Source organism: Hipposideros armiger, unplaced genomic scaffold (genome assembly GCF_001890085.2).
Source record: "Hipposideros armiger isolate ML-2016 unplaced genomic scaffold, ASM189008v1 scaffold_87, whole genome shotgun sequence".
Taxonomy (NCBI): Eukaryota; Metazoa; Chordata; class Mammalia; order Chiroptera; family Hipposideridae; genus Hipposideros; species Hipposideros armiger.
Window position 1 is genome coordinate 4,065,428 of NW_017731437.1, and position 22,745 is coordinate 4,088,172.

Sequence of the window (22,745 nt, forward strand, 5' to 3'; positions counted from 1 at the left end):
CGCCGTCCTGCCCTGCGGGGTGGGCTGTGTGGGAGTCACCATTCTCATTTGCAGGTGAGAAAACTGAGGCTCAGGGAGGCAGAAAACCAGGTACGCCGGAAGGGTCAAAGGCAGGACAAGAACCAGGTCCTGATCCCTAGGTAAGTGTCTTCCGGAAATGCAGCATTGCTTACTCCCATCAGGGGAGCCCTGTTCTCCAGCTTCACAACTTTGGGGGACAAGCGCTGTTTGGTTTGGGACAGTCCCTGATGAGCCAGGGACAGAATGCTTTTACTCCAGCAAGGGACAGCCTTGCTGCCTGGATAAGAAACGCAGGGCTAATTGGGGAAGTGCCCAGCCTCAGGCCAGACTTGTGGGCACCCTCCCTTCCCTGGGCTGTGGCGGACCTCAACGGCCAGTCTGGGCCCACCTTTGGACCAGGACGCACATCTGCACACGTGTGGGTTTTCTTGAGGGAGCTTCTCTTTCCTGGGTCAGGGTGGTCTGCAGGGGCCTCTGCTAGACAGACAAACCGGAAGAGGCTTCCTTTCCTTTGCCTGGTGAACCCAGGCATCCCTGACACCCTCCAGCCAGGGATCCCTGCAAGACACAGCCACGAGCAGCCTCCTACCACCCTGGGGGCCACCTTCCTCCAATTTCTACCCAATAAGAACCGACAGGAGAGCCCAGAGGGAACGCACAGAAACCGAGGGGAGAACCACAGAGGCCCCGGGCCTCTGCCTCCAGCCATGGTACACAGTCTGCCCCATGTCCTATGTCCACCTGTCAAAGGTTGGAGCTGGGTGACCTCTGCCAGCCACAGCCACTTAGCCCAGGGGAAGCCCACATTTCAAAATCAGCATCTCTATCTTGTCCAGCTGCCTGCCCCCAAACAGGTAGGGCTCTTCTGGAAAACTCAAAGGACACTTGGTCCTGGATTCAAAACCCTCCATCCTGTCTGAAACTTGGCTGGTTGGGACAACACAGCTGCCTACTGTCGGCATCCAGATCAAGGCTGCCAGTGGGACGGCCTCTTCTGGACCGCTGACCTTCCTCCTGCGAGGCGGGCTGGGCCCCTCCAAAACCCCCGCCTCCAACTGGCGCAGGGAGTCAGATTCCCATGACTTGTGAGTTCCAAATCGTCCTGGCTGGGACTCGACTTGGAACGTTCTGGAATAGCACACTGTCCCCCTCTGCACCTGGTGAGGACATCAGCCTCCCTGTTCCAGCCCAGATCGCCGACCCCAACACAACCACCCTCCCAGCTTCCTCCTGTCGTCTCCCCTTCCCTGGGAGCAAGTCCTCCCTGGCCGGCGAGGCCCTGACCTGCCACCCCTTCCGAGCCAGCACGTGCACGTCAAAGGCGCCCCCTCTTCCCAGAGGTCCAACAATATCGTGTAATGTCGGTGCAGACATGAGCAGTGGGGAAACTTTTAAGTATGCGCGCACACGCACGCTGGCCAATAACATTAAGTGTCATTTTAAAAAATGGGTTAAATAAGCAGCATTGCGGAGGACGGCCGGGCGGGCTGATTACCCCGTATTTGCACGTTCTGGCGGTGGGAAGGCTAGAAGTCTAATGACTGAATTATCACCCTAATGTCTTTTGCTGACTGGGAATAATCCTGGGGCAACAGCTGCCTCAGGGTTTTTGGCTGGTTTCCTCTAATTGCATCCAGATTAAGGGAGGGGCCCTCTCCATCCTTCTGAGCTGGAGCTGAGAGCAGCTGTCCAGGGAGCCCACACAACCAGGTCCTGGGCTGTGGAGCTCCTCCTGGCTGCTGCCGGAGGCCTGGCTATCACCGGGGCCCCGGCCAGCCCACAGGGTGGGAGGGGGGAGCACTGGGCGCAGGGGTGGCACTTGGTACAGGGACATGGGGTGCTGTGAGAGCCAGGAGATTCAGAATAAATGCTCTGCACCAGGACCCTCCACATAAGGGGCTCCCTGGACACCCGCCCCCCCAGCAGCCCAAAGGCACAAGGCGCCTCAGAACAATGCACAGCACTCTCCTGCTGGAGTGTGACGGGAGGAGCATTTCTTTCTTTAGGCGTCCCCTGCCTCCCCAGGGGACATTGTGCCGCTGGACAAGGCGTGTTCCAAAACACTTGTACTTGGACCAGGACATCCTGGTGGTGAGACTGTACCCACCGCCCAGATCTTCACCCCTCCCTGAACTCCCAGCCATGCCGTCCCCCTGGAAACGCGTCTGCACGTTTCCGCTTCTGCACCTTTGCCTTGGCTAGCCCTGCAGGAGGGATGCAGGAGACACGGGGCAGCGTCCAGTCTGACTTCTCTACACAGGTGAGCAGCCTGCTGGGACGTAGCAGCCAGTTGACCCCAGACATAGGAGCAAGTCCAACCCAGACTGGAAGAACTGCCCGGCCTAAACCACTGACTTTTAGGCTCGTGTACAAGACAAGTGCATGCCGTTCGAGGCCACCAAGTTTTAGGGCTGTAATGAAGCATTACTGTGGCAATGGGTGACTGACTGGTACCCCTGTTCATGGGGGTGTGGTTTCTAGAGGGTCCGCGTAGTATCTGGTCAACTTGAGCCAGTTCCACAACAGAGCAGGAGCCAACACAGAAACCAACGCAGTGCTCTTTTCCCAGAAGCAAAGTAGATGAGAGGTCCATCCCTACCCAGCCGGGACCCCTGCTACTAGACTGCAATGGTCAGTACCTCAAGATCTGGGCACTGATGGGGCTCCAGGATGGTCTCCCCAAAAAGCTCTTGGGCAGAGGGACCGGGAACTTGAAAGTGCCAGTCTCAGTCGCCTTGCCGGGTGGAAGACGTGGGCTGGTGAAGCAGAGAAGCTGAGAAGGGAGGAGCCGGCTGCTGACTTCCTCCTTCCTGTTGATAAACATCTTTTTAGATGTTTAAGGTGGATGGCGCCATCCTGGAGCCTTCAGGCTCCATCCAGTGAGAAAGGCTGGGTGGGAAGAAGCTCTCAGTTGGGGCTGTGTCTCCATGACTCTCAGCACTTCAAAGATCTTTCTCCCCAGGACACGCCAGGGGATTCAAGTCGCCATACTTCCACCAGCCCAGGCAGTGGGGTTCTGTGCAAATGGCTGGCTGGGAGCTCCCCACGCCCGGTCTGCCCATCTGTAAATCCCAGATGCAACTGGTATAAGATCTTTTGGAGGTGGGAGAGGGTGCTGGGAAGACCTGGTTCCCACCCAGAACAGAGGTGCCCTGAGAGCCGGCTACTTTACTGTGGTCGCCTTTGTATCCAATGCTGACTTAGAGAACACCCAGGTCACAGGAGGCTGAAGGCCCTGCGGGGAAGTGGGAGTCTTTTTGGCTAGTTTCAGGTGCTTTGTCTTGGTTGGTCAGTTAATACTATAGCTTCCCTCGGACACGGCAGATTCTCTTCAAAGAGATTTGCGACCACATGCGTGTGCACGTGTGCGCGCGCGCACACACACACACACACACACACACACACACACACACACACACACACACACACACACACACACCCCTCAGCCCATCCAGCCCCCAGCTGGTTGCTGTATTTGGTGGGGTTGACCTTAAACAATACAAAGAACCTCAGGTAGAAACTCCCCGGCTAAGGAAGAGGGCTGCGGCTCACTGCTCAGGCTCATAGGCAGGCAGTCTCCTTCACATACCAGGAGTATAAAATCTTTAAATGGGCAGCGTGACAGTCCCCAGCTTCTCAAACCCCCACCACTCTTACACCTCACTATCCCGAAATCAGTGGGGCATCTTTTCCTTTTGTTGGCAGACATCTTCACATCAGCATTGCAGCTGTGGGTGGAAAAGCTGTGGGAAGTCTGTTTGGTTTGCTCCGAGAACAAGGGCTGGTGAAGAGGAGTGTCCAGCTTGCAATGACGTCTCTGGAGCTGGATGGAACCCTCTCTCTTCTGTTTCCCCTGGCACTGGCGGGTGAGCTAGACCTCCGTTTCCTGACTCTGCCTTCCCCACTGCCTGCCAATACCCTGAGATTGCTGAGGAAGCTGGAGGAATTCCTGGGTCCTATGGACCTGCATCAGAGGAAGGCAACACAAGAAGCCAGCCAACCTGCGTCTCCAGCTGGAGGGGCTACGTGTCCTCCTCCCATTGTTTTGGGAGCTGACTGTTCTCTGGGCAGCTGTCAGGACTTACTTCTCTCACTTCCGGATTCTGCTTTCATCGTTAATATGGAAAGGTTCCCTTCATTTTGCCCAAAGGCATTTTCCTTATGATTCTACCATCCCCCGTCCCCTCCATGCCATCCCCACCCCCTCCCACATGCCTGGGACCTCTAGTAAGGTCCCCTCAACCCTTGTCCAGTACAGGGAGCCCAACCTATCTGCGGAAACCAAAGCCTTCCCGAGGCGTCTTTGGGCCCTTCCTGCCTTCTCTGGGGGGCTTGGGCGAAGGCGTCTCCACCGTGCCCCCGTAGGGACAGCTCTCCGACCCCGGGTGGTGGCCCGTGCACTCCACGGCGGGGATGTAACCACTGTCCCACATGCCTGTCCCACACAGCTTGCACAGGTCATGAAGGCTGCAGGGGATCCGGGGCAAGAGGCGGAACTGATACAGCAAACTCCTTGCCTGCAGAGAGAGACAGGCAGTGAGGAGGGGCAGGGGAACAGCGGGTGGGCAAAGAGCACCTGTGGGCTGACCATGTGCCAGGCTGCAGTGTCCCATTAAACTCCAGCACGGCGGGACCCCTGGTCCAGCTGCAGTGACAGGACCCACGGGACAGTGGTGGGCCCTGAGGGACGGGGCAGCCAAGCCCCAGCCATGGCCACAGGCACCTACCACTGGACCTTGGTTGGAACTCCCTCAGCGCAGCACGTGGGGGCGGGGCCTGAGTGGGGGGCGGGGCTCTGTAAGTGTGGGGGGCGGGCACTCACCTTCCTGAGAACCAGCTCCCCGTTCATGTGCATGGCCAGGTTCCCGAAGTGCAGGAGCATCTGGTCGGTGGCCAGCTGCTGCTCAATGACATCATCCCCGTAGATGGCCACAATGGCCACGCAGATGAAAAGGTGGAAGTAATCCGTCTGGGGGGTGTGGAGAGTGGGGTTCAGACAAGGCCTCTCACCCGGCCCCGGGCCCTGCCTCCAGGTGGAGGCTGAGTGCAGAGGTGCAGTGAGGCTGTCCGGGTGCATTACGTGGCCCTGGGCAAGCCACGCAACCTTTCTCCTGTTTCCTACCCGCAAATGAGCCAATTGTCAGTTCCTGTGACAGCCAGTACCACAAGCTGCCATGACACTCGAAGAGATGCTGGCGCTGGCCTCCCTTGGGCTGCGGTTGCTCTTTTGGGGAGCCTTTGGGTGCTCGCTGACATGGGGGCAAAGGACACACTTCCTCTGAAGGCTGGCCCGTGCTCACTCTGAAGGCTTACTGGCAACAGTCTTGAGGGACAGTGAGTGCCAAAGGCTGGGTCAGAACATACCCCAGTGGCTCGTGAACACACCAGCGAGAAAGAACCCTCTGGCAGCCACCCACTGGTCAGCGCCCTCCTGCCTTCAGGCTAAACGTCCCAACTCCTGCCCCAGAGAGGACTCAGGTTTGTCGCCAAGAAAGTCGGAAGGAGATGCTAAGAGTGAGCATGGCAGCCCCCCGACGGTCGGCATGGAGTGGCAACGCCTGGCCCGCAGCAGGAAGCCGGCGCTTGGTCTTGACCTTGGTGCATCCTGCTCCGTCCTGTCCGGATGCTCTGAGGGCACGTGGCCTTTGGTTCACATGCGCTTCCAGGAGCACAGGAAGGACAAGGAGCACCAGGAAGCCCGGGTCTAGTCTCCCAGTGTCGACCACCCAGCCAGACGGAGCCGCGCTTCTAAACAGGGCAGGGTGGGGCCCACAACGCGGGCAGAGGTTATGGCAGCAACGCCCCACATGCCCTGGAGAGAATGCCCCCCAGGCTGTGGGCCCCCACACTGCAGCCCTTCCTCCGAGCTAATCCGGAATGGTCTTGTTTGGGTTCTGCAGCTACTTGAACTCTGGCTGGGGTGGGAAGACAGCAGAAGGGTTCCAGGAAGGTGGGTGTATTCAGAGGAGCATGGCGAGGGAAAGAGGGCACGTGGCCTAAATAGGGCTGGACAGACGTACAGGACTAATTTCAGTTCTGGGGACACAGCCTGGGACAGCCCAGCTGCTGTGGGCAAACTGGAAGCAAGTGGGTAGTCTAGAGCCTTTCTCATTCAGGGGTCACTTTCAAAGTCAAAGGCACCATGTGGTAGCGACCCCTTCAGCAGAGCTCACTGCTGTGGAATTGGCGCACCCTCCCGCCACCATTATCCTACCACCCCCCAACCCCAAAACTCCCCTGCTAATAATTTGATCAAGGGGAAGGGCCAAATGTAGTCCGAAGTCTGAAAATTATGTGAACTTGATTTGTGGACTTGGAGAAAAATGGCGGCCAAGAGAGTTGTTCCAACTGGTCTCCACCCTGGAATTCTTACCAGGGCACAGTGATGAAATCACCATGAGAAACGGCTGCGTCTGTTGGGTGATGCTCAGGGTTCACGTATAACATTAGCCTAAACATGATGTAATAATGAGGGTGGCGCTTTTGCTGCTGGAAAAACATGCAGTGGGGCCTTGCAGAGCAGACACGATGGAAAAACAATGTGATCCAGCGTTTTGGACCGTCTGTGCCAGTACTTGTTCTGATTAGTGCAGACAGTTCACCCTGAACGTACATGTTGCTGAGCTGGCTAATCCAGGTGGGCGACCAAGCCAGACCTGGGCCAGGCGAGCGAGCGAGCGTGGGAGGCGCTGAGGACCGAGGTAGCACCAGCACTACTTTTCTTCAGACTCTCTTATCAGATGTCACCCTGCTGTGACATTAGAAAGGAGGGGAAATGCCTATGCCTGACTACCTGCAAGGTTTGCATCCTCCAAGCAGCCATGGTGAGAACAGGTCCTGCAAAAAGGGTCCTGGCCACCTCACGGATGCATCAACCCTATTTTTTTTTAAAGGCTGATGGATTCAAAGAGACTTGTCTGTCCTTTAATGTCGCCAGCTTGTCACTAACTTGGGCGTTAAAGCCATGTGACAGAGCCAGTGACTGAACACTCATGAGACGCTGATAATGGTGGATGGCAACTAGAAGTCGACATCACTGAGAGGGAACGCGGGCTGGTCCTGGGCTCTCGGCCCCTTCCCTGAGCTGTCCCAAGGGGAGAAGGCGGGTGGGCGCCAGCGTGCAGGGCTACAGTGGGCCTGTTTGGCCTCGGAAATGTCTTTCACGCTGATTGGCTGTGACAAGAGCAAGCTCAGCCCAGAACGTGGTGATGAGCACAGTCAGTGGGCAATCTGCATCGATTTCACTTCCTCGGGAAGTCTGACGCCAGCCATGTGGGACTGCAGGCAGTCGCAGCGTGAGGGGCTGACGTGGGGCCTGTGGGGGCTCAGGGGTTTTGGAGGAGGGGGACCCTAGGGAGAGAGCATGGTTATCTTGGCACCCTGCTGTCCTCAAAGGCAGCACGCAGGATGGTGACTCGCTCCAGGACATGGTCCTCCCCTCGGCGCCCCACCGCAGCTCACCTGGTAATGGGCCCAGCAGGCCTCCCAGATGCGCAGGGCCTCAGCCTCAGGGAACTCGCGCTTGAAGCACAGGAGCAGCCAGCGGTGGCAGAAGAGCATCTGCAGGCCGTCCTCGCCCAGTGACACCAGGTGCTGGTAGAAGCGCAGGTGTGTCAGCCGCAGCAGCTCACGCAGGTACAGCTGGGATGAGGCAGGGAGGGTCAGCCCCCCAGCGCTAGGCCGCTCTGCCTGCCTGACCCAGGACGCCCGCTCCCCCTGGGGCTGGCCCACGCATGCAAAGCAGGCGTGCCATGCGCAAGGACCCTCTGTACCCATGTGTCGGCACCTGTGTACTTTACTCTGCCCCTGACTCACACCTCTTTGCCAGTTTATCCCACATTTCAGATTGCTCTGGAGGCCGTGGTGTGGCCCAGGGCAGGTGGAGCATAGGACCCTGCTGTGGACGGGTAGGCTAACAGTGGCTCTGTGCTGGGAAGTCTCCCTGGGCCTCGGTGGCAGTGTGGAGGCTGTTTCTGACATCCCCTGCTTCCTGGGAACTCTGGGTTCAACCATCCTCCTCCACTCAGATCATGGAGACCCACCATTTCCTGGAGCTGCTCCAGGACAGAGAGCGGGCAGTTCTGAACCCTAGGACACTCAATTGCTGCACTTAAGGTCACCACCCAGTGACGTGGGACAAGCTTGAGGCTATTTCTGGCTGCTGACTTCACCAGCGCCATTGGAAAATCAATCTGCAGCAGCTAATGAGTCACGGGGCTGTGTGGGGCTGGAGCACGTCAGGGACAAGTGGCGTCAGACCCCGTAATTGCCTCCCCAGGTACCGTGGAAACCTGACGTCACACGGATGTGGAGAGTGGGCTTGGCTGGGATCACACGCTCTCAAGATCACAGCCCGGGGATCTTGGGGTGGGGGCTCGGTGACTCACAGGCCCCTTCCCACACAAGTGGCCCTTTGTTCCTGCTTGAGGCAAGAATGGGTCTCATGGGCCCCTCATAGGAACTGTTTCTGAGGATCTGTCCCCACCCGCCAGTTTCTCCACCCTGCGGCCCACAGCAGGGTCAAGTCAACACATGTGGCCAACCCCCTCCCTCACAGGCGCCCCCAACCCCCCAGGGGTCCCCCACCTTCCAATCCACACCTCCTGGCTCCCTTTCCTCAAATCCTCTGCTGTGTTCTGCTCTCCCACCCACAGAATTCAATGGCCCCCTAACGGTTACCAACCCCCAACATTCAGTGCTGCCTGGTCTGTGTAGGTTCGGGGAGGCCATCGAGGGAGGGGTGCTGGCTGGGCACTGCAGAAAAGGCCTGCTGTCCTGGGGGGGGTGACAGCTGCCCAGTGAGCCCCAGGGTGGCTTCAGCAGCCCCTCCCCACCTCTCCCCACTAAGTAGCCTTGGCTGTGTGGAACCCCTGCAGGGAGCAGCCCAGATGCACCTGAGGACCCGTTTTCCAAAGCTCAGGGCCAGGTGTGGTGGGGTCCTCTTCCTCATCGGCCAGGGAGCCCGGGGTTGGGATGCCATGTGCAGGAGGTGAGAGGCCACCAGGGAGGGCCCTGCACAGCCCAGAGGGTGGGGTGGGGGTGGCGGCCGTGTTCTGGGACCAGGGAGCTGGCCCCTCCCCAAAGGCCCAGGGATAAGGCCCCTATACCCCACTGGCTTTTCTGCTGCCTCATGACCCACAGCAGCCATGTCACACGTGGCCACCAATACCTCTCTCACGGCTCTCCACCGCACACGTCCCCAAGCCTCACCAGCTGCTTCTCCATGTCTTCGTCCCGAGGAGAGCTGACAAAGATTGTGTTGTGCATCAGACCCACAAAGCACCAGAAGGTGTCTGATTCATCCAGGACCTGGGCCAGGATGGGTGCAACCAGGTCCGACATGCCCTGTGAGTAGCCGATGGATGGGTTGTACACAGCGTAGTTCAGCAGGATTCTCCTGGTGACAGAGCGCAGAGAGCAGGGAGGCCAGTGAGGGTGCCCGCGACATGGCCTACCTCTGCTACCCTCTTGGGGGCATGTCGTCTGGGCCAGCAGAACCCCAGGCTGGAAACCCGGAGCTGCCTGGACGCCCTGCCCTCTGCCTCAATCTCAGAGGCAGGAGGGCAGCTCTGGGGACGGCCTCTTCAGCATCGGGGAAGGTAATGGCCTGCAATTAGCCACTCACCAGGCCCAGGCCTCAAGTGCAGGGGGAAGGAGGAATGTGGGTCTGATTTTCTTAATGGTCGACTGCCTGTGACAAAGGGTGGGCTGGCAGGCACATTTTTATGGGCTGCTAATTTTGCACAATTATTTGCCAGGCGGCAGCAGAATGTCAAAGATGCCAGCCTTGGCTCTGTGGCTCTGCGTGGCTTCACCACCGGGAGGACCACCCATTGGGAGACACCAGGGGAGGCTCAGCTGCCATTCGTGTGAGCGGAGCAAGGACAGGCTTAGTGGATGCCCAGAGGACGGGGCTTCCCTGGGGCACGACGGCCATGGGGGCTGATTGAAGTTGGCTCAAATAGCTAACGATCCTCTGCCTCTGGGGTGACTATGTGAACCCAGAAGACCCACATCCTCCCCAGGAGCTGCTGCTGCTAATCCACTTCCCAGAGGGCTCCTGGCCCCAGGGGCATGGTGGGTACCTCATGCTCTCCACGTTGGGGTTGCCTTCGCCTCGGAAGAACTGGTTGCTCCTGTCTGTCCGAACCACATCCTTGTCCACGGTGAACTGCACATCGCGCCAGAACGCCCTGTGCTCCTCGGGGCCCATGGACAGCCTGGCACCGAGCAAGGCGCCCGCCGGGGGTCAGGGAGCCGCCCACACATGCACGCGCTCCACCCCTCCCGACCCCTAACCCTGGATGGGAACTGGGGGTGTTGCTGCCTCTGGCAGACCCTCCAGCTCCCCACTGACTTGGGGGGTAGGTGGATCCAAGGGGTTCCCCGACATGAACTTGGCCTCGCGGGAGGAGAGCTGACTGTAGCCCAGGGGCCAGCCAGGCCCAGATGGACCTCAACCATCGGGGCTCCCGGGCGGCCACTGGAGGCCCCGCCGCCACCCCAGCGCCTACTTAAGTCTGTAGAAAAAGAATTCTAAAACCTTGACATGTGAGCTAAAGAGAGCCTGGGATAATGGCTGAACTCCTCTAGCCCTATCACTCACGGTCCGTGGAGACCCATTCTTGAAAGCGACGATGGGTCACGGAACATATTATCGATGCTGAATTGCACCTCAAATTGCCTTTTCCAACGGTGCTTCCCTCTGGGTCCGGGTGGCTACCTTTTCTGCTGGATCTCGGCGTATTCCTTCCGCTTCTGCACCCTCAGTGCCTCCCTCTCCTCCGACGTGGACTCGTGGCTGTAGTAACGCAGCAGGAAAGGCCAGACCTCCCCCCGGATTGACACATCAATGCCGCCGAAGAAAATGGCCTGGAGGAAGAGGCAGGAGTTGGGGAGGGGCCAACACAGGGCCGCTCAAAGCACCCCCAGATCCCCGGAGATTCGTGTGTTGGTAGCTTGGCTGCCCCTTCTGACAACTGACGCCTCGATTGAGTGGCTGCAATTTGCACATGTTTGGGAGGGGAAAGTGCCGGCCCCCCATTCCCATACAGGACACAGCCGGGCTCATTTCAATGTCAATACCCCCCCGGGGTGGCTCTCGGATGGACGTGTCGTTCTCACGTCACGGCCTAATCCCCGGTTTGGGAAGTTCTGCGTTCCACCGCGAACTCTTCTATACAGACTGAGGCGGGACCCCCAAACCCGAAGCAGCGGCTTTGATTGCTTGGTTGGGCGTGCTCACACAGTTCCTCACACAAGGGGGCCGACACCCCCAGGGCCCCCACCCCGGCCCCGGCCCCCGCGGGGCGCCAGGCCTTACCTTGCGTAGTTTGTACTCCTCCTCCACCTGGCCCAGCTCGTTCAGGTGCCCGAGCCAGGCGGACACGTCCAGCCTCCGGTACATGCTCTCCTCTGGGTGTGTCTCTGAGGAGGGCAGTTTGGGCCGTCGGATGGAGAACTGCATGCACGTCTTTTCGTCGGCAACCTGCTGGACGGGAGGAAGGCGGGAAGATGTGTGTCCAGGGCACGGCTTTGGAAGCCGGCGAGGCTCTTCAGGGACACGAAAGCCTTCCCTCTCTCTTCTGAAAGGAGGGGGTGCCTCTCCCCTGCACATAAACCCCTAAATGGCAACTGTAATTAGGCACAATTAAAACAAAAATACCTTCGTCTTCACGGCAGTTCCCCCACCGCGGGGCTCCCTGTCCCACTCCCATCCACCGACCGGCGGCCCCCTCGCCGCCCCCACTCCCCTCCGACCCCGGCCACAAAACGGAATTAATGCCTCGTTCGGCCCTACTTCCCTCTGCCTCTGCCAGGAGGGCCTGCGATAAATTACATGTGATTGGCCACATACAAAGGGATTGCTGTTCTGTGAGCGGGGAGCCCGCCTGTCAGGTTGTCTCCACGGGCAGTCACGAATCCAGGGCAAAACTGCAGCTGACATTTAATTCAAAAATCAAAGGTTGCTCAATGTAGGAGGGAGAAAAGCCATGCTACTGTAATAAGGGGAGCCAGCAGGAGGCTCGGTGGGAAGGAAGAGAATTTTAAAGTCGGCCCCATTTCTAATAAGCACATACAGTATCTTAAACCAATAATTAAAGAGAGCTCATTACGTTTGTATGTAGATTGAGCAAAATATGGCAGGAAGCCATGTCAAAACATGATTTTTCAAGTGCAGAGCACTGACTTTATAAGAAGCCCTGGGCACATGTTTCAAGCCCAAAGTTGCTGCCCTACCAGCCCCCGGCGACCACGGTCGCGCCCCACGAGGCCTGGACCTAGGAGGACAGAGATGGACCCGGGAGTCCTGGACCCCTGAGGGAGGAGCGGGGGGGGGGGGGGGGGGGCTCAGCGGCCAGGTGTCTCCGGAGTGGGACCTCCCCTCAGCCTGGGCAACACCCACCGTCCTCTGGGCTACCTGGTCTTTGAGGTGCGTCTCGGTGCAGTATTTCCACTGCTGAAACACGTCTGCCAGCTTGTCCAGGCCGCCATGGTGGAAATGGAAGACCTTGTACTGGCTCTCCCGGCTGGCCACGACCAGCTGGCCGCTGGTGCAGGCCTCATCGCTGGGCCGCCATTGGAGGGGGTGAGAGAAGGGAGGGGTATGTAAACACGGGGTTTTATTTCCAAGTATAATCAGAGGCCAGTATGATCGACCTCAGAGGCAGGAAACAGGAAGTCCCTGTGGAGTTTGGCTGCTGGCGGGACAGGACAGAATTATACCCCAACAGAAGCCATCACCCTGTTGGCTGGGGAAGGCAAATAGCTTTTTCCTGGGGAGGCTGAGAAGTAGGACTGTCCTCAGTCCCCGCGCCTGGGGCAACCTGCCACAGCGGCCTTCTGTCCCCAGCCCTGCCTGCCAGGCCTCATAGCCGTCCTCTGAGGGACAGTGGGGCGTGCATGCCGTTAGTGGGATCAGAATTTGAACCCTGGGGAGGCGGCCCTCAGAGAACCTCCTCCACTAGGAGTGAGTGGAACTCTGGGAAAATCCTCCAGTGAGGTCACTGCCCATCTAAGGGGCCATCAGCCCGACCTTGGCTGCCCTTCCATAAAAGGCAGGAATCTGGGTCTGGAAACCCCCTCTGGTGTCAGCCTGCTTCTTCTAAGCACAGGCCTTTGGCTGGTGTTATCTTGAGGCTGGGCCACCCCGCCTTCCAGGAGAAGGGATTTGATATGGCTATTGGGCAGAATGGTTCGCCCATCATGAAAGAAAGGGGGCCTCCCTCCGGAAAGCCCGTCCCATCCCAACAGCCGCTCAGTGGGTGACGGGGAGCAGCCTGCAGCTACCACTCTCTGCAGCCCGGTTTGGCTTGTCCCCCGGCCCTCAGCCAGAGTCCCAAGCAACAGCTGGCCACCACCACCCTGAAGGCAGGTGAGAGTGCTGGGGAGCTACCCGGACCCCTCCTTCCTGCGGGACAGCTGACAACATCAATGATGTTGGGAAGCCGGCGTTAGTGGACCCGAGTGCTGTCCACCGGGGAACCCCGCACACAGGCCAACTTCCAGGAAGCTGCCAAGGGCCGGCTCTCACCTGAAGAAAAGACGCAGGGAGCGCATGTGCCCCAGGTCCACGCGGAACACGCCGCAGATCTGCTCCAGGGCACGCACCCTCTGTGGCTCGTCCCAGCGCGGGGTCTGCAGGAGGCTGTCACTGTCCTGGAACCGCAGGTGGGCGTCTGCGCTGGAGGGGGACCTGGAGGAGCAGGTCACGTGATGGTCAAGGACAGGGAAGGTGTGGGAAAAACCATTTCAACACGCACGCCAGGTTTAGTCACCCATTCACAGACATGGCCGAACATGCCTGCATGTAGCAGGCTCTCCAGACACCCATGGATGAATGAATGAATGAATGAATGAATGAATGAACGAACGAATCCACTACATGTCACGCCCAGTGGCATTTTCGTGTGGATGGGAAAGCATTTTCGCGATCAAATACCATTCTGGTTCATGACAGATGAGGTCATACTGACGAGTCCTCGCTTCACTGTGACCTTGGGCAAGTCACCAAGCGTTTGTGAGCCTCAGTTTCCTTATTTGCAAAGTGAGGATAATAACAAGGCTTTGTGCAGAATAAAGGGTTGTGGAGTGCTCCGTGTTGGGCACCCAGGTCCTCAGGGCTGTTTCCTGACCATTTTAGACAGCACGGGGCTTCTGTTTGGGCTCCTGAAAGAATATCAGTTCAGTCAGGAAACATTTAGATTATTAATACCATTAATAGTAATAGTGAATATTTACTAATCAGTCAGCATGGTCCTGGCCCTGGGTTAGCCACTTCTCATGTGTTCTTATCACGTATAGCCCTCACAATAATCCTACGACACGAGTAGCGTTAGTGCCCCCTGGAGCATTAGTACAGAAGAGGAGCTGAGGCCCAGAGAGGCTGAGTTACTTGCCTGAGGTCACACAGCCAGCAGCAGCTGGTGGAGTTGGGATTTGGACCCAAGCTTTGTGACCTGTGTCCTCACCAACATATTTGACTGCTTCTAAGTTCCAAGTTTAATAATACAACCCCATTTATTCTGCTTTTTTTTAAAAAAAAATCGTTCACAAGGAAGATTGAAGAACAACTTGTCTGGTCCCCTTCCCCAATTGCCCAATGCTGTTCCCCTCCCCTAATTCCCCAATAAAATCTTAAAAAAAAAAATCCTGAATTTTAGGAATTATAACCCTCGTTTAGAACCCTTGTTGCAAAATGTTTTATTACACGGACCCAGCCACACCACCGGTTAAACGCTGTCTCTTGAGCTTTAACAGTAACATGTAACCACTGCCTGCTGAAGGGCAATCAGAGTAAAGCTAAGTGTCGGCCCTGGGCGGCAACCCCAGCATCTGACAGATGCGGCTGCAATCACTTTATCCTGCTTTGTCCAGAATGTAAGTGTCAGAGGCGATTCCCTGGGCACCTCTTCCTCCTGTGGGCACAAGGTCTCTAAATGAAGCTACTTTGGATGTTTCAAGCACAGTCCTCGCAACTCGGAACTTCCTCAGACGCCTTTTGAGGACCTTTGCTGCTCCTGGGTGAGCCCGGAGCCCGTCTTCCCTACCTGTCTAACAAAGTGGGCTGAGCTGTCTTCCCGTTTCCATGGGGCTCTTGGGCTCTGCGAGGAAACAGACTCAGGTATAAACTGAAAGCCAGATGGGAAGGAAGGCAGATAAGCTGAACCACTGTGGCCACACGGCAAACTCGGACCCAAAAAGGCTGATGGATTTGCCCTCCGTCCCGGGTGGACTCTAACTGGGCTGCACTATGAAATCATTGTTTGCAAAAAAAGGCAAGTCACGAGTCTGAGGACAGCCCCCCACCAGGCCACTCTGTGCAGTGTCTCATAATCTGCTTACTGAGCAGTCAGCAGCGCTGCAGTGACCAGAAGAGCGTGTGCTCGGCATGGCCCCCCGCCCACGCCAGGCTCGCCTCCAACCAGCCCGAGAGAGGCCACCAGAGTCCCCTGTCCCCAATCCTCACCACCGCCTCTCTGCTCACACCCAGCCCCACCCTCCAAAACCTGCATGCCCTTCCCAACACACCGCAGGGCTGACCAAGGCTTCCAGAAACCAGATCCAGGAGGGAGACTCTGACAGAGTGGTGGGCCGAAGACCCCTGCTCCACGACTGTGGTCGGGAGGACTGGTCCCTGAGGGAAAGGAGCCCCGGAGAGAGGGCCCTCCACACACCTTCCTGCAGCAACTTGCCCCTGGGCAGACGTCTGCTTTAGCCCTTTTCCAACTCCGTCGGGGAAAATTATTTGCACTAATTAATTGATTGGTGAATGAATTCAGGACACTATGCTTGGGGCTTATCACTGGGGTTCTATCAATTTATTGTTCAGCTGACTCAAAAGGCTCAGAATAAAGAAAAACAAGAGCAGATGTGTAAGTTTATATATTTAAAAAGGTTAAAATCTGGCCCCAATGTCTCTTTGACCTTGAGAACCACAACTCAATCATTTTGGAGGTTTCTTCCTCCCCCTCAAGCTCTTTCTGAAAGCAGGGACTTCCTGTATGTGTCAGTTATCTATTGCTGTGTAACAAATGAGTTCAAATGTTGCAACTTGAAACAACCGCCTTTTATTCAATCAGGGTTCTCCTGGTTAGGCGAGGCTGTCAGGCTGTTCTGCCGGGCTTACTCAGGCTACTATAGCCATCTGGGGGCTGGACTTGGGTGGAAGGTCTGAGATGGCTTCTATCCATGAGGTCTGGGGGCTCTGGAGCTGACTGTCAGCTGGTCTTGTCATCGGTACCCGCGCTTCTTCATGAAGCAGCAGGCAGCAGGAAGGAGGATGCAGAAATTCCCAAGCTACTTGAGGCTGGGCCCTGGAACTCACAAAATGTCATTTACACCACCTCCTAACAGCCAAAGCAACTCACAAGGCCTGCCCAGGGTCAGGGGGTAGAGAACAGACACCACTCTTGAAAGGACGAGTTGCAAAGAATTTGAGGCCATTTTCCATCTGCGACTGTGCCCGGCATGGAACCAGGTACCAGGTGGAGAAAGAAGTCACTTGCTATGGTTTGCTGTGGTGATGCTGCCTCTTTCATTTCTGTTTTTCCATTTTGGTGATCCTCAGCAGAGGACAAGAACTAAGAAATGCTATATTTCTAAAGTTTAGCCTCTCTTATTTTTATCTATAAAACATTTCTAACTGACAGCATATTGGGAGTTATTTCCTAAATATACCATTCTTTAACTTCAATGCGCCACGTATAATAATTTTATGGACAAGCCAAATTACACGCAGCACAATGTGAAGATTCTTAAAACAAAACTGCTCCACATGTGTAAAAAAATTAAAAAGTTAAAACTGGACATATTTCAATTTCCCCGAGATTTTATTTCCTTACAGTTTTTTTTTTTTCACTATGACTTCAAGATTTCCAGACACTTTACATGTTCATCCCAGATGTGAGTATTAAATGCCTCTGTGTTCTGTCCCAGGCCTATTCTAGGAGCTGGGGGTGCATAAGCCACCAAGATCCGTGGCATCTGGTCTTGAAGGGGAAACACACGTCATCCTAGATGACCTAGATGGCCGTGCAGTCCTGAGCTATGATGGGCCCTAAATAAAGGAGGCTCCCACCAACTTTTCTCTAGTTTCAGCCACTGGAGCCCCAGCTGTGGGTACCAAGCATACTGCCTTGCACTAATTCATCAATCAATTAATTAATGCAAATAATTTTCCCCTAAGGAGTTGGAAAAGGGCTAAAGCAGACGTCTGCCCAGGGGCAAGTTGCTGCAGGAAGGTGTGTGGAGGGCCCTTTCTCTGGGGGCTCCTTGCCCCAGGGACCAGTCCTCCCGACCACAGCTGTGGAGCAGGGGTCCTCGGCCTGCGACTGTCGGAGAGTCTCCCTCCTGGATCTGGTTTGTGGGAGCCTCGGTCAGCCCCGCTGTACGTTGGGAAGGGCATGCAGGTTTTGGAGGGTGGTGCTGGGTGTGCGCAGAGAGGTGGTGGAGCAGATTGGGGAGCGGGGCTGGAAATAATGTCATCATCTGGTGGCCCCTCATAATTGCCAGAACTAGGAAGCAACCCAGACCCCCTTCAGTAGGTGATGGATAAACAAACTGTGGTCCATCCTGACAATAATAGAACATTATTCAGCATTAAAAAGAAACAAGCCATCAAGCCATGAAAAGACAGGGAGGAACCTGAGCTGCACGTTACTAAGTGGAAGAAGTCAGCCTGAGAAGGGTACGTACTATATGATTTCAACTATGTGACATTCTGGAAAAGGCAAAACTATAGAGACAGTAAAAGGATCAGTGGTTGGCAGGGGATGGAGGTGAAGGAAAGTGAAGAGTACAGAGACTTTTTAGGGCAGTGAAACTACTCTGTGTGATACTATAATGACGGATACATGACATTACACATTTGTCACAATCCATACGAATAAAAACTGTGGACCCTGATACTGATGTATCAATGTAGGTGCATTAACTGTAACAAGCGCACCATCTGGTGGAGGTATTGATAGTGGGGGGGCTGTGCAGGTGGGGGCAGGGCGTAGATGGGAAATCTGTGCCTTCTTCTCAATTTTGCTGTGAACCTAAAACTGCTCTAAAAAATAAAATCTACTAAAAAAAGAAAAGCCAAAGAATATATACTAATATCTTTAACATGAAAAAAAGAAATATCTTTAACAAAAAGAAAAAAATGAATGCCCTACAGGAAAATGGCAAAAGAATAAGAAAAGCATATCACTAGAGGGCCGGCCAAGTGGCGCATGGGTTAGGAGTTGGCCTGGGAGGCCAGCTCTGAGAAGCAGGACCCCGGTTCAGATCCCACATGAGGGCCAGTGACGCTGCGCCATCTACAGCTAAGATGGTGAACAACAGCTCGACCTGGAGCTGGGCTGCCATGAGGCTGGCTGGCAGCGGGCGTGAGCTTTTGTGAGCGGCCGTCCAGAAGCTGGTGACTGATCTGCCTCACCTGGGAAGAGCACAATGATAATACCAACATGGGCCAGTGAAGTGACGTCCTCCACAATTAGACTGAAGAACCAAAGGACAGCAACTTGTCTGTTCCCCTTCCCCGATTCCCCAACACTGTTCCCCTCCCCCAATTCCCCAATAAAATCTTTAAAAAATATATATCACTAGAGGCTAAACACAAATAACCAATAAAAATTTCATGTCCAGTGAAATGAAATAAATGCAAATGGAAACAAGATATCATGGTGGGGGAAGTCTATGAAATTGGCAGTAATTAAAAAAATTTTTTTAATCTAGCATAGATAAGAGTTGGGGGCAACACACACTTGCACAGCCGAGGGGACTTAAACTGGTCAAATTTCCCTGAACGGCGATTTGGAAACAGGATGCAAAAGGCTTAAAAATGTTTATACATCTTGACCCTTTCATTTCTAGGTAGTGTTCCTGAGAAAATAACCAGAGATGCTCATGAAAAGTACATACATGAATCGATGTAGAAAATGCATCTGACAAAAATCTAACGCTCTCATTCAAGATAAAAACTGTCAGCGAATGAGGAAAAGGAGGGGACCTCCTTGAATTGATAAAAGGCACCTACAAACCTTCTGCAGCCAACATCACAGTCCACGGTAAGGGGTTGTGTAGTTTCCCCTTTAAATCAGGATAAGGTAAGAATGCCTGCTTTCACCACATCTACTCAGTGCTGTATTGGGGGCCCTCGCTTCTGCATAAAGCAGGAAAAGGAAATAAAATGCATAAAGATGGGAAAAGAAGAAGAAAAACTATTCCTTTTGTGCAGATGATTGTATATATGAAAAACCCTGTGGAATTTACAAAGCAACTATTTAGAACCAACAAGTGAATTTATCAAGATTGCAGGATAAAAGGTTAATGGGGGAAAAATAATCGTAGTCTTAAAGACTAGCAACAGATAATTGGAAAATGTAATAAATAACAAAAATCCCATTTATAGTAGAAAAAAACAAAAACAAAACAAAACCCTACATAAAATACTTAGAAATAAGTCTAACAAATGACATTGAAGACCTTGACCCTGAAAAACACAAAACCTTGCTGAAACAAAAGGAAACCTAAATAAATGGAGAAATATACCATGTCCATGGATTGAAACAGTTGACAGTGTTAAGATGGTAATCTTACCAAATGTATCTATACATTCAAATACAATCCCAATCAAAATTCCAGCAGGATTTTTTTGTGTGTAAAAATTGACAAGCTGACTCTAAAATTCATTGGGAAATGGAAAAGGCCTAGAATAAACAAAGCAATTATACAAAGAAGAAGGAGAAGAAGAAAGTTAGAGGACTTATCTGATTTCGAGACTTATAAACCTACAGCAATTAAGGCAGTTCAGTATTGGTGAAAAGGTAGACTTTTAAATCAATGAACAGACGAGAGAGTCCAGAAACAGACAAATATGATCAACTTGATTTTGACAAAGATGCAATAGAGAAAGGATAGGTTTTTACAAATGGAGTTATAGCAACTGGATATCTGAACATAAAAAAAATTTAACATCAACCCTTTCCTCATGTCATACACAAATTAACTCAAAATGGATCACAGGCCTAGATATAATAGCTAAAACTATAAAACTTCTAGAAGAATCCATAAAAGAAAAACTCTGTGACCTTTGGATAGGCCCAGGTTTCTTAGAACACAAAAAGCACAAACCATAAAAGAAATAATTAATAAAGTAGAAAATTAAAAACACTTTTCTTCAAAATACACCATTAAGGAAAACACAAAAATAAAAAACATAGCCTTGGAGAAAATATCCACAACACTTATATCCAATAAAAGACTTGTATCCAGAACATGTCTGAGGAACTCTTAAAACTCAATAGTGTTGTTAGGCAAAGAGTTCTTAGAGATGCCACCCAAAGCAAAATCCATAAAAGAAAAAAACTGATAAACTTGATTTCATTAAAACGAAAAACTCCCACTCTTTGAAAGACACTGTGAAGAAAATAAAAAGGCAAGCCACAGACTGGGAAATTTTTGCAAAACACATATCTGACAATGGATTTGCATCCAGAATATGTAAAAAAACCCCTCAAAACTCAGTAGTAAGAAAACAAACAATACAGTTTAAAAACTGGCAGAAGATCTGAAAAGACACTTCACCAAATAAAGAGGCGAATCAGCACATGACATCATTTCTCATGTGAAAAGCATAAATAGAAACCACAATGTGACATACTACGCACCTATGAGAATGACTCAAGTACAAACAAACGAAAATGGACAGACAGTACAGAGTTCTGGCGGGATGCTAGCAACTGGGATCTCATTGCTGGTGGGGACAAAAATGAAAGGACTACTTTGGGAAACAGTTTGGCAGTGTCTCATGAAATCAAACATCTCACTCCTAGGTATCTACCCAAGAGAAATGAAAAGTGTTCACACACAAGCCTGTGTGTGTGAATGTTTATGGCGGTTGTATGCATAGCTGCAAAACCAAGAATCAACAGGCATCTTTCAAGTGGTGAATGGATGAACAAACTGGCCCACCCATGCACTGGAAGAGAGCCAGCGATACAAAGGAACAAACCACAGACACACAACATCATGGATGAATCTCACATGTCTTACGTTAAGTGAAAGAAGCCAGACTCAAAAAGCTACACGAAAGGATACTCCGCATCATTAGTAATCAGGGAAATGCAAATTAAAACCACAGCGAGCTACCCCCACACACCTGTTGGAATGGCTAAAATGGAAAATATGGACCATACCAAGTGCTGACGAGGGCAGGGAGGAACTGGAACTCTCCCACACGGCTGGTGAAAATGCAAAACGGTAAAACCACTTTGGAAAACAGTGTGGCAGTTCCTTAAAAGTTAAACACACGCCAACCATAGGACCCGGCCATTCCACTCTCAGATATTTACCAAGAGAAATAAAAGCACGTGTCCCATGCAAGACTTCTACACAAATGGTCGTGGCAGCTGTATTTGTTAAGAGCTAAGAACAGGATGCAACCCAGTGCTCATCGGCAGGTGAATGGGTAAATAAACTGTAGTGTATACACCCAATGCCATAGGACACAGCAATAAAAGGGGATGAACAACCCATACGTCACTCTGCAAAACCGTGATGCTGAGTAAAGAAGCCAGACAGAAAAAGAGCTCACTCTGTGGCTGTTTACAGAAAACTCTAGGAAATGCACACTCATCTACAGTGACAGGAAGCAGGGAAGTTATTTTGGGAGTCGGGACTGGAGGGAGGGATGGATTACAAAGGGACACAAGGACACTTTTGGGGGTGATGGATACACTCATTATCTGATTGTGGTGATGGAGTCTGCAGCGTACAGATGTCAAAACCCAGCGAACTGTACGCATGAAATGTATGTAGTTTATTGTACCTCAGATACACCTTCAATGAAGTTATAACAAATACCAATATTCAACTCACTACTACGACTAAATTTCTAACACTAGGGGGATAATTTGGCGTATTGTGACACATTCATGACACAGTGCCATGAGGCTATTACAAAACATTTTATAAAAGTATTAATGGGCCAAAGGGAATGCTCACACTATTATGTTGAATGAAGAAAGGAGGACGCAAAATTTTATGAAATAGGACAATATGTTTTTATATATAACATACATATTTATAGGTATTTTATGTCTACATAAATATATTGTATAAGTGGAAAACTATGCCAAAATTATAGAAATGATCTTTAGATGGCATGATTATAGTTTGTTTGCATCTTATTTTTTATTTTATAAATTTTCCTAAAAGGAATAACGTATCATTTTGATCATCAGAAGTAATAAGCTAACCTTCTACATGCATATCTTTTTCTTGTTAAACAAGTCTGTATTAGCTTTTATATTGCAAAACCAATAAGGATAATTTCGAAAAGGAAAAGGTGAGGTAAAAATAACCAATAGTCATATTGGTTACCAGTTCCCGGAGGCTTCCTATGTGCCAAGAGCTCTGTTCATTGCTTTAAAGCTTTCTTAAACCAACCCTGTGAGGGAGATATTATTAACCCCACTTTATAGCAAAGGAGACTGAGGTCAGGGATGTCGTCCCCCAGTTTCACAGATGGTGAACGGCAGACAGAGATGGACAGCCAGCTGTGACTGACCCACAGCTCAGGCTCCTGGCACCTATGCTGTATGACTTCCAGAGACAATGGCAACAAGTTAAAAGAACCAAAAGGGAGATAAGGAGGGAAACAAAACTGAATTTTTTTAAAAAACATCTCTTGGGCCGGCTGAGTGACGCGATGGTTAAGAACTGGCTTGGGA

General features: G+C 52.7%; 1 protein-coding gene across 5 annotated transcripts in view; it reads right to left on the reverse strand.

The window, feature by feature from the left end:
• Nucleotides 1–3,247: 3,247 nt before the first annotated feature.
• The window catches only part of TBC1D16 (TBC1 domain family member 16), a 67,415-nt gene continuing 47,917 nt past the window's right edge, over nucleotides 3,248–22,745 (reverse strand). Inside the window, exons 4-12 of one of the 5 annotated variants that reach the window (XM_019644373.1) lie at nucleotides 13,556–13,717; nucleotides 12,443–12,590; nucleotides 11,345–11,509; nucleotides 10,745–10,893; nucleotides 10,107–10,241; nucleotides 9,232–9,418; nucleotides 7,483–7,662; nucleotides 4,844–4,990; nucleotides 3,248–4,538 (exon numbers count right to left, since the gene is read on the reverse strand). In XM_019644373.1, the coding sequence (XP_019499918.1) occupies nucleotides 4,290–4,538; nucleotides 4,844–4,990; nucleotides 7,483–7,662; nucleotides 9,232–9,418; nucleotides 10,107–10,241; nucleotides 10,745–10,893; nucleotides 11,345–11,509; nucleotides 12,443–12,590; nucleotides 13,556–13,717 (1,522 nt within the window). In that variant the 3' untranslated portion in view covers nucleotides 3,248–4,289. The other 4 variants (XM_019644372.1, XM_019644375.1, XM_019644376.1 and 1 more) reach the window with 4 other exon arrangements.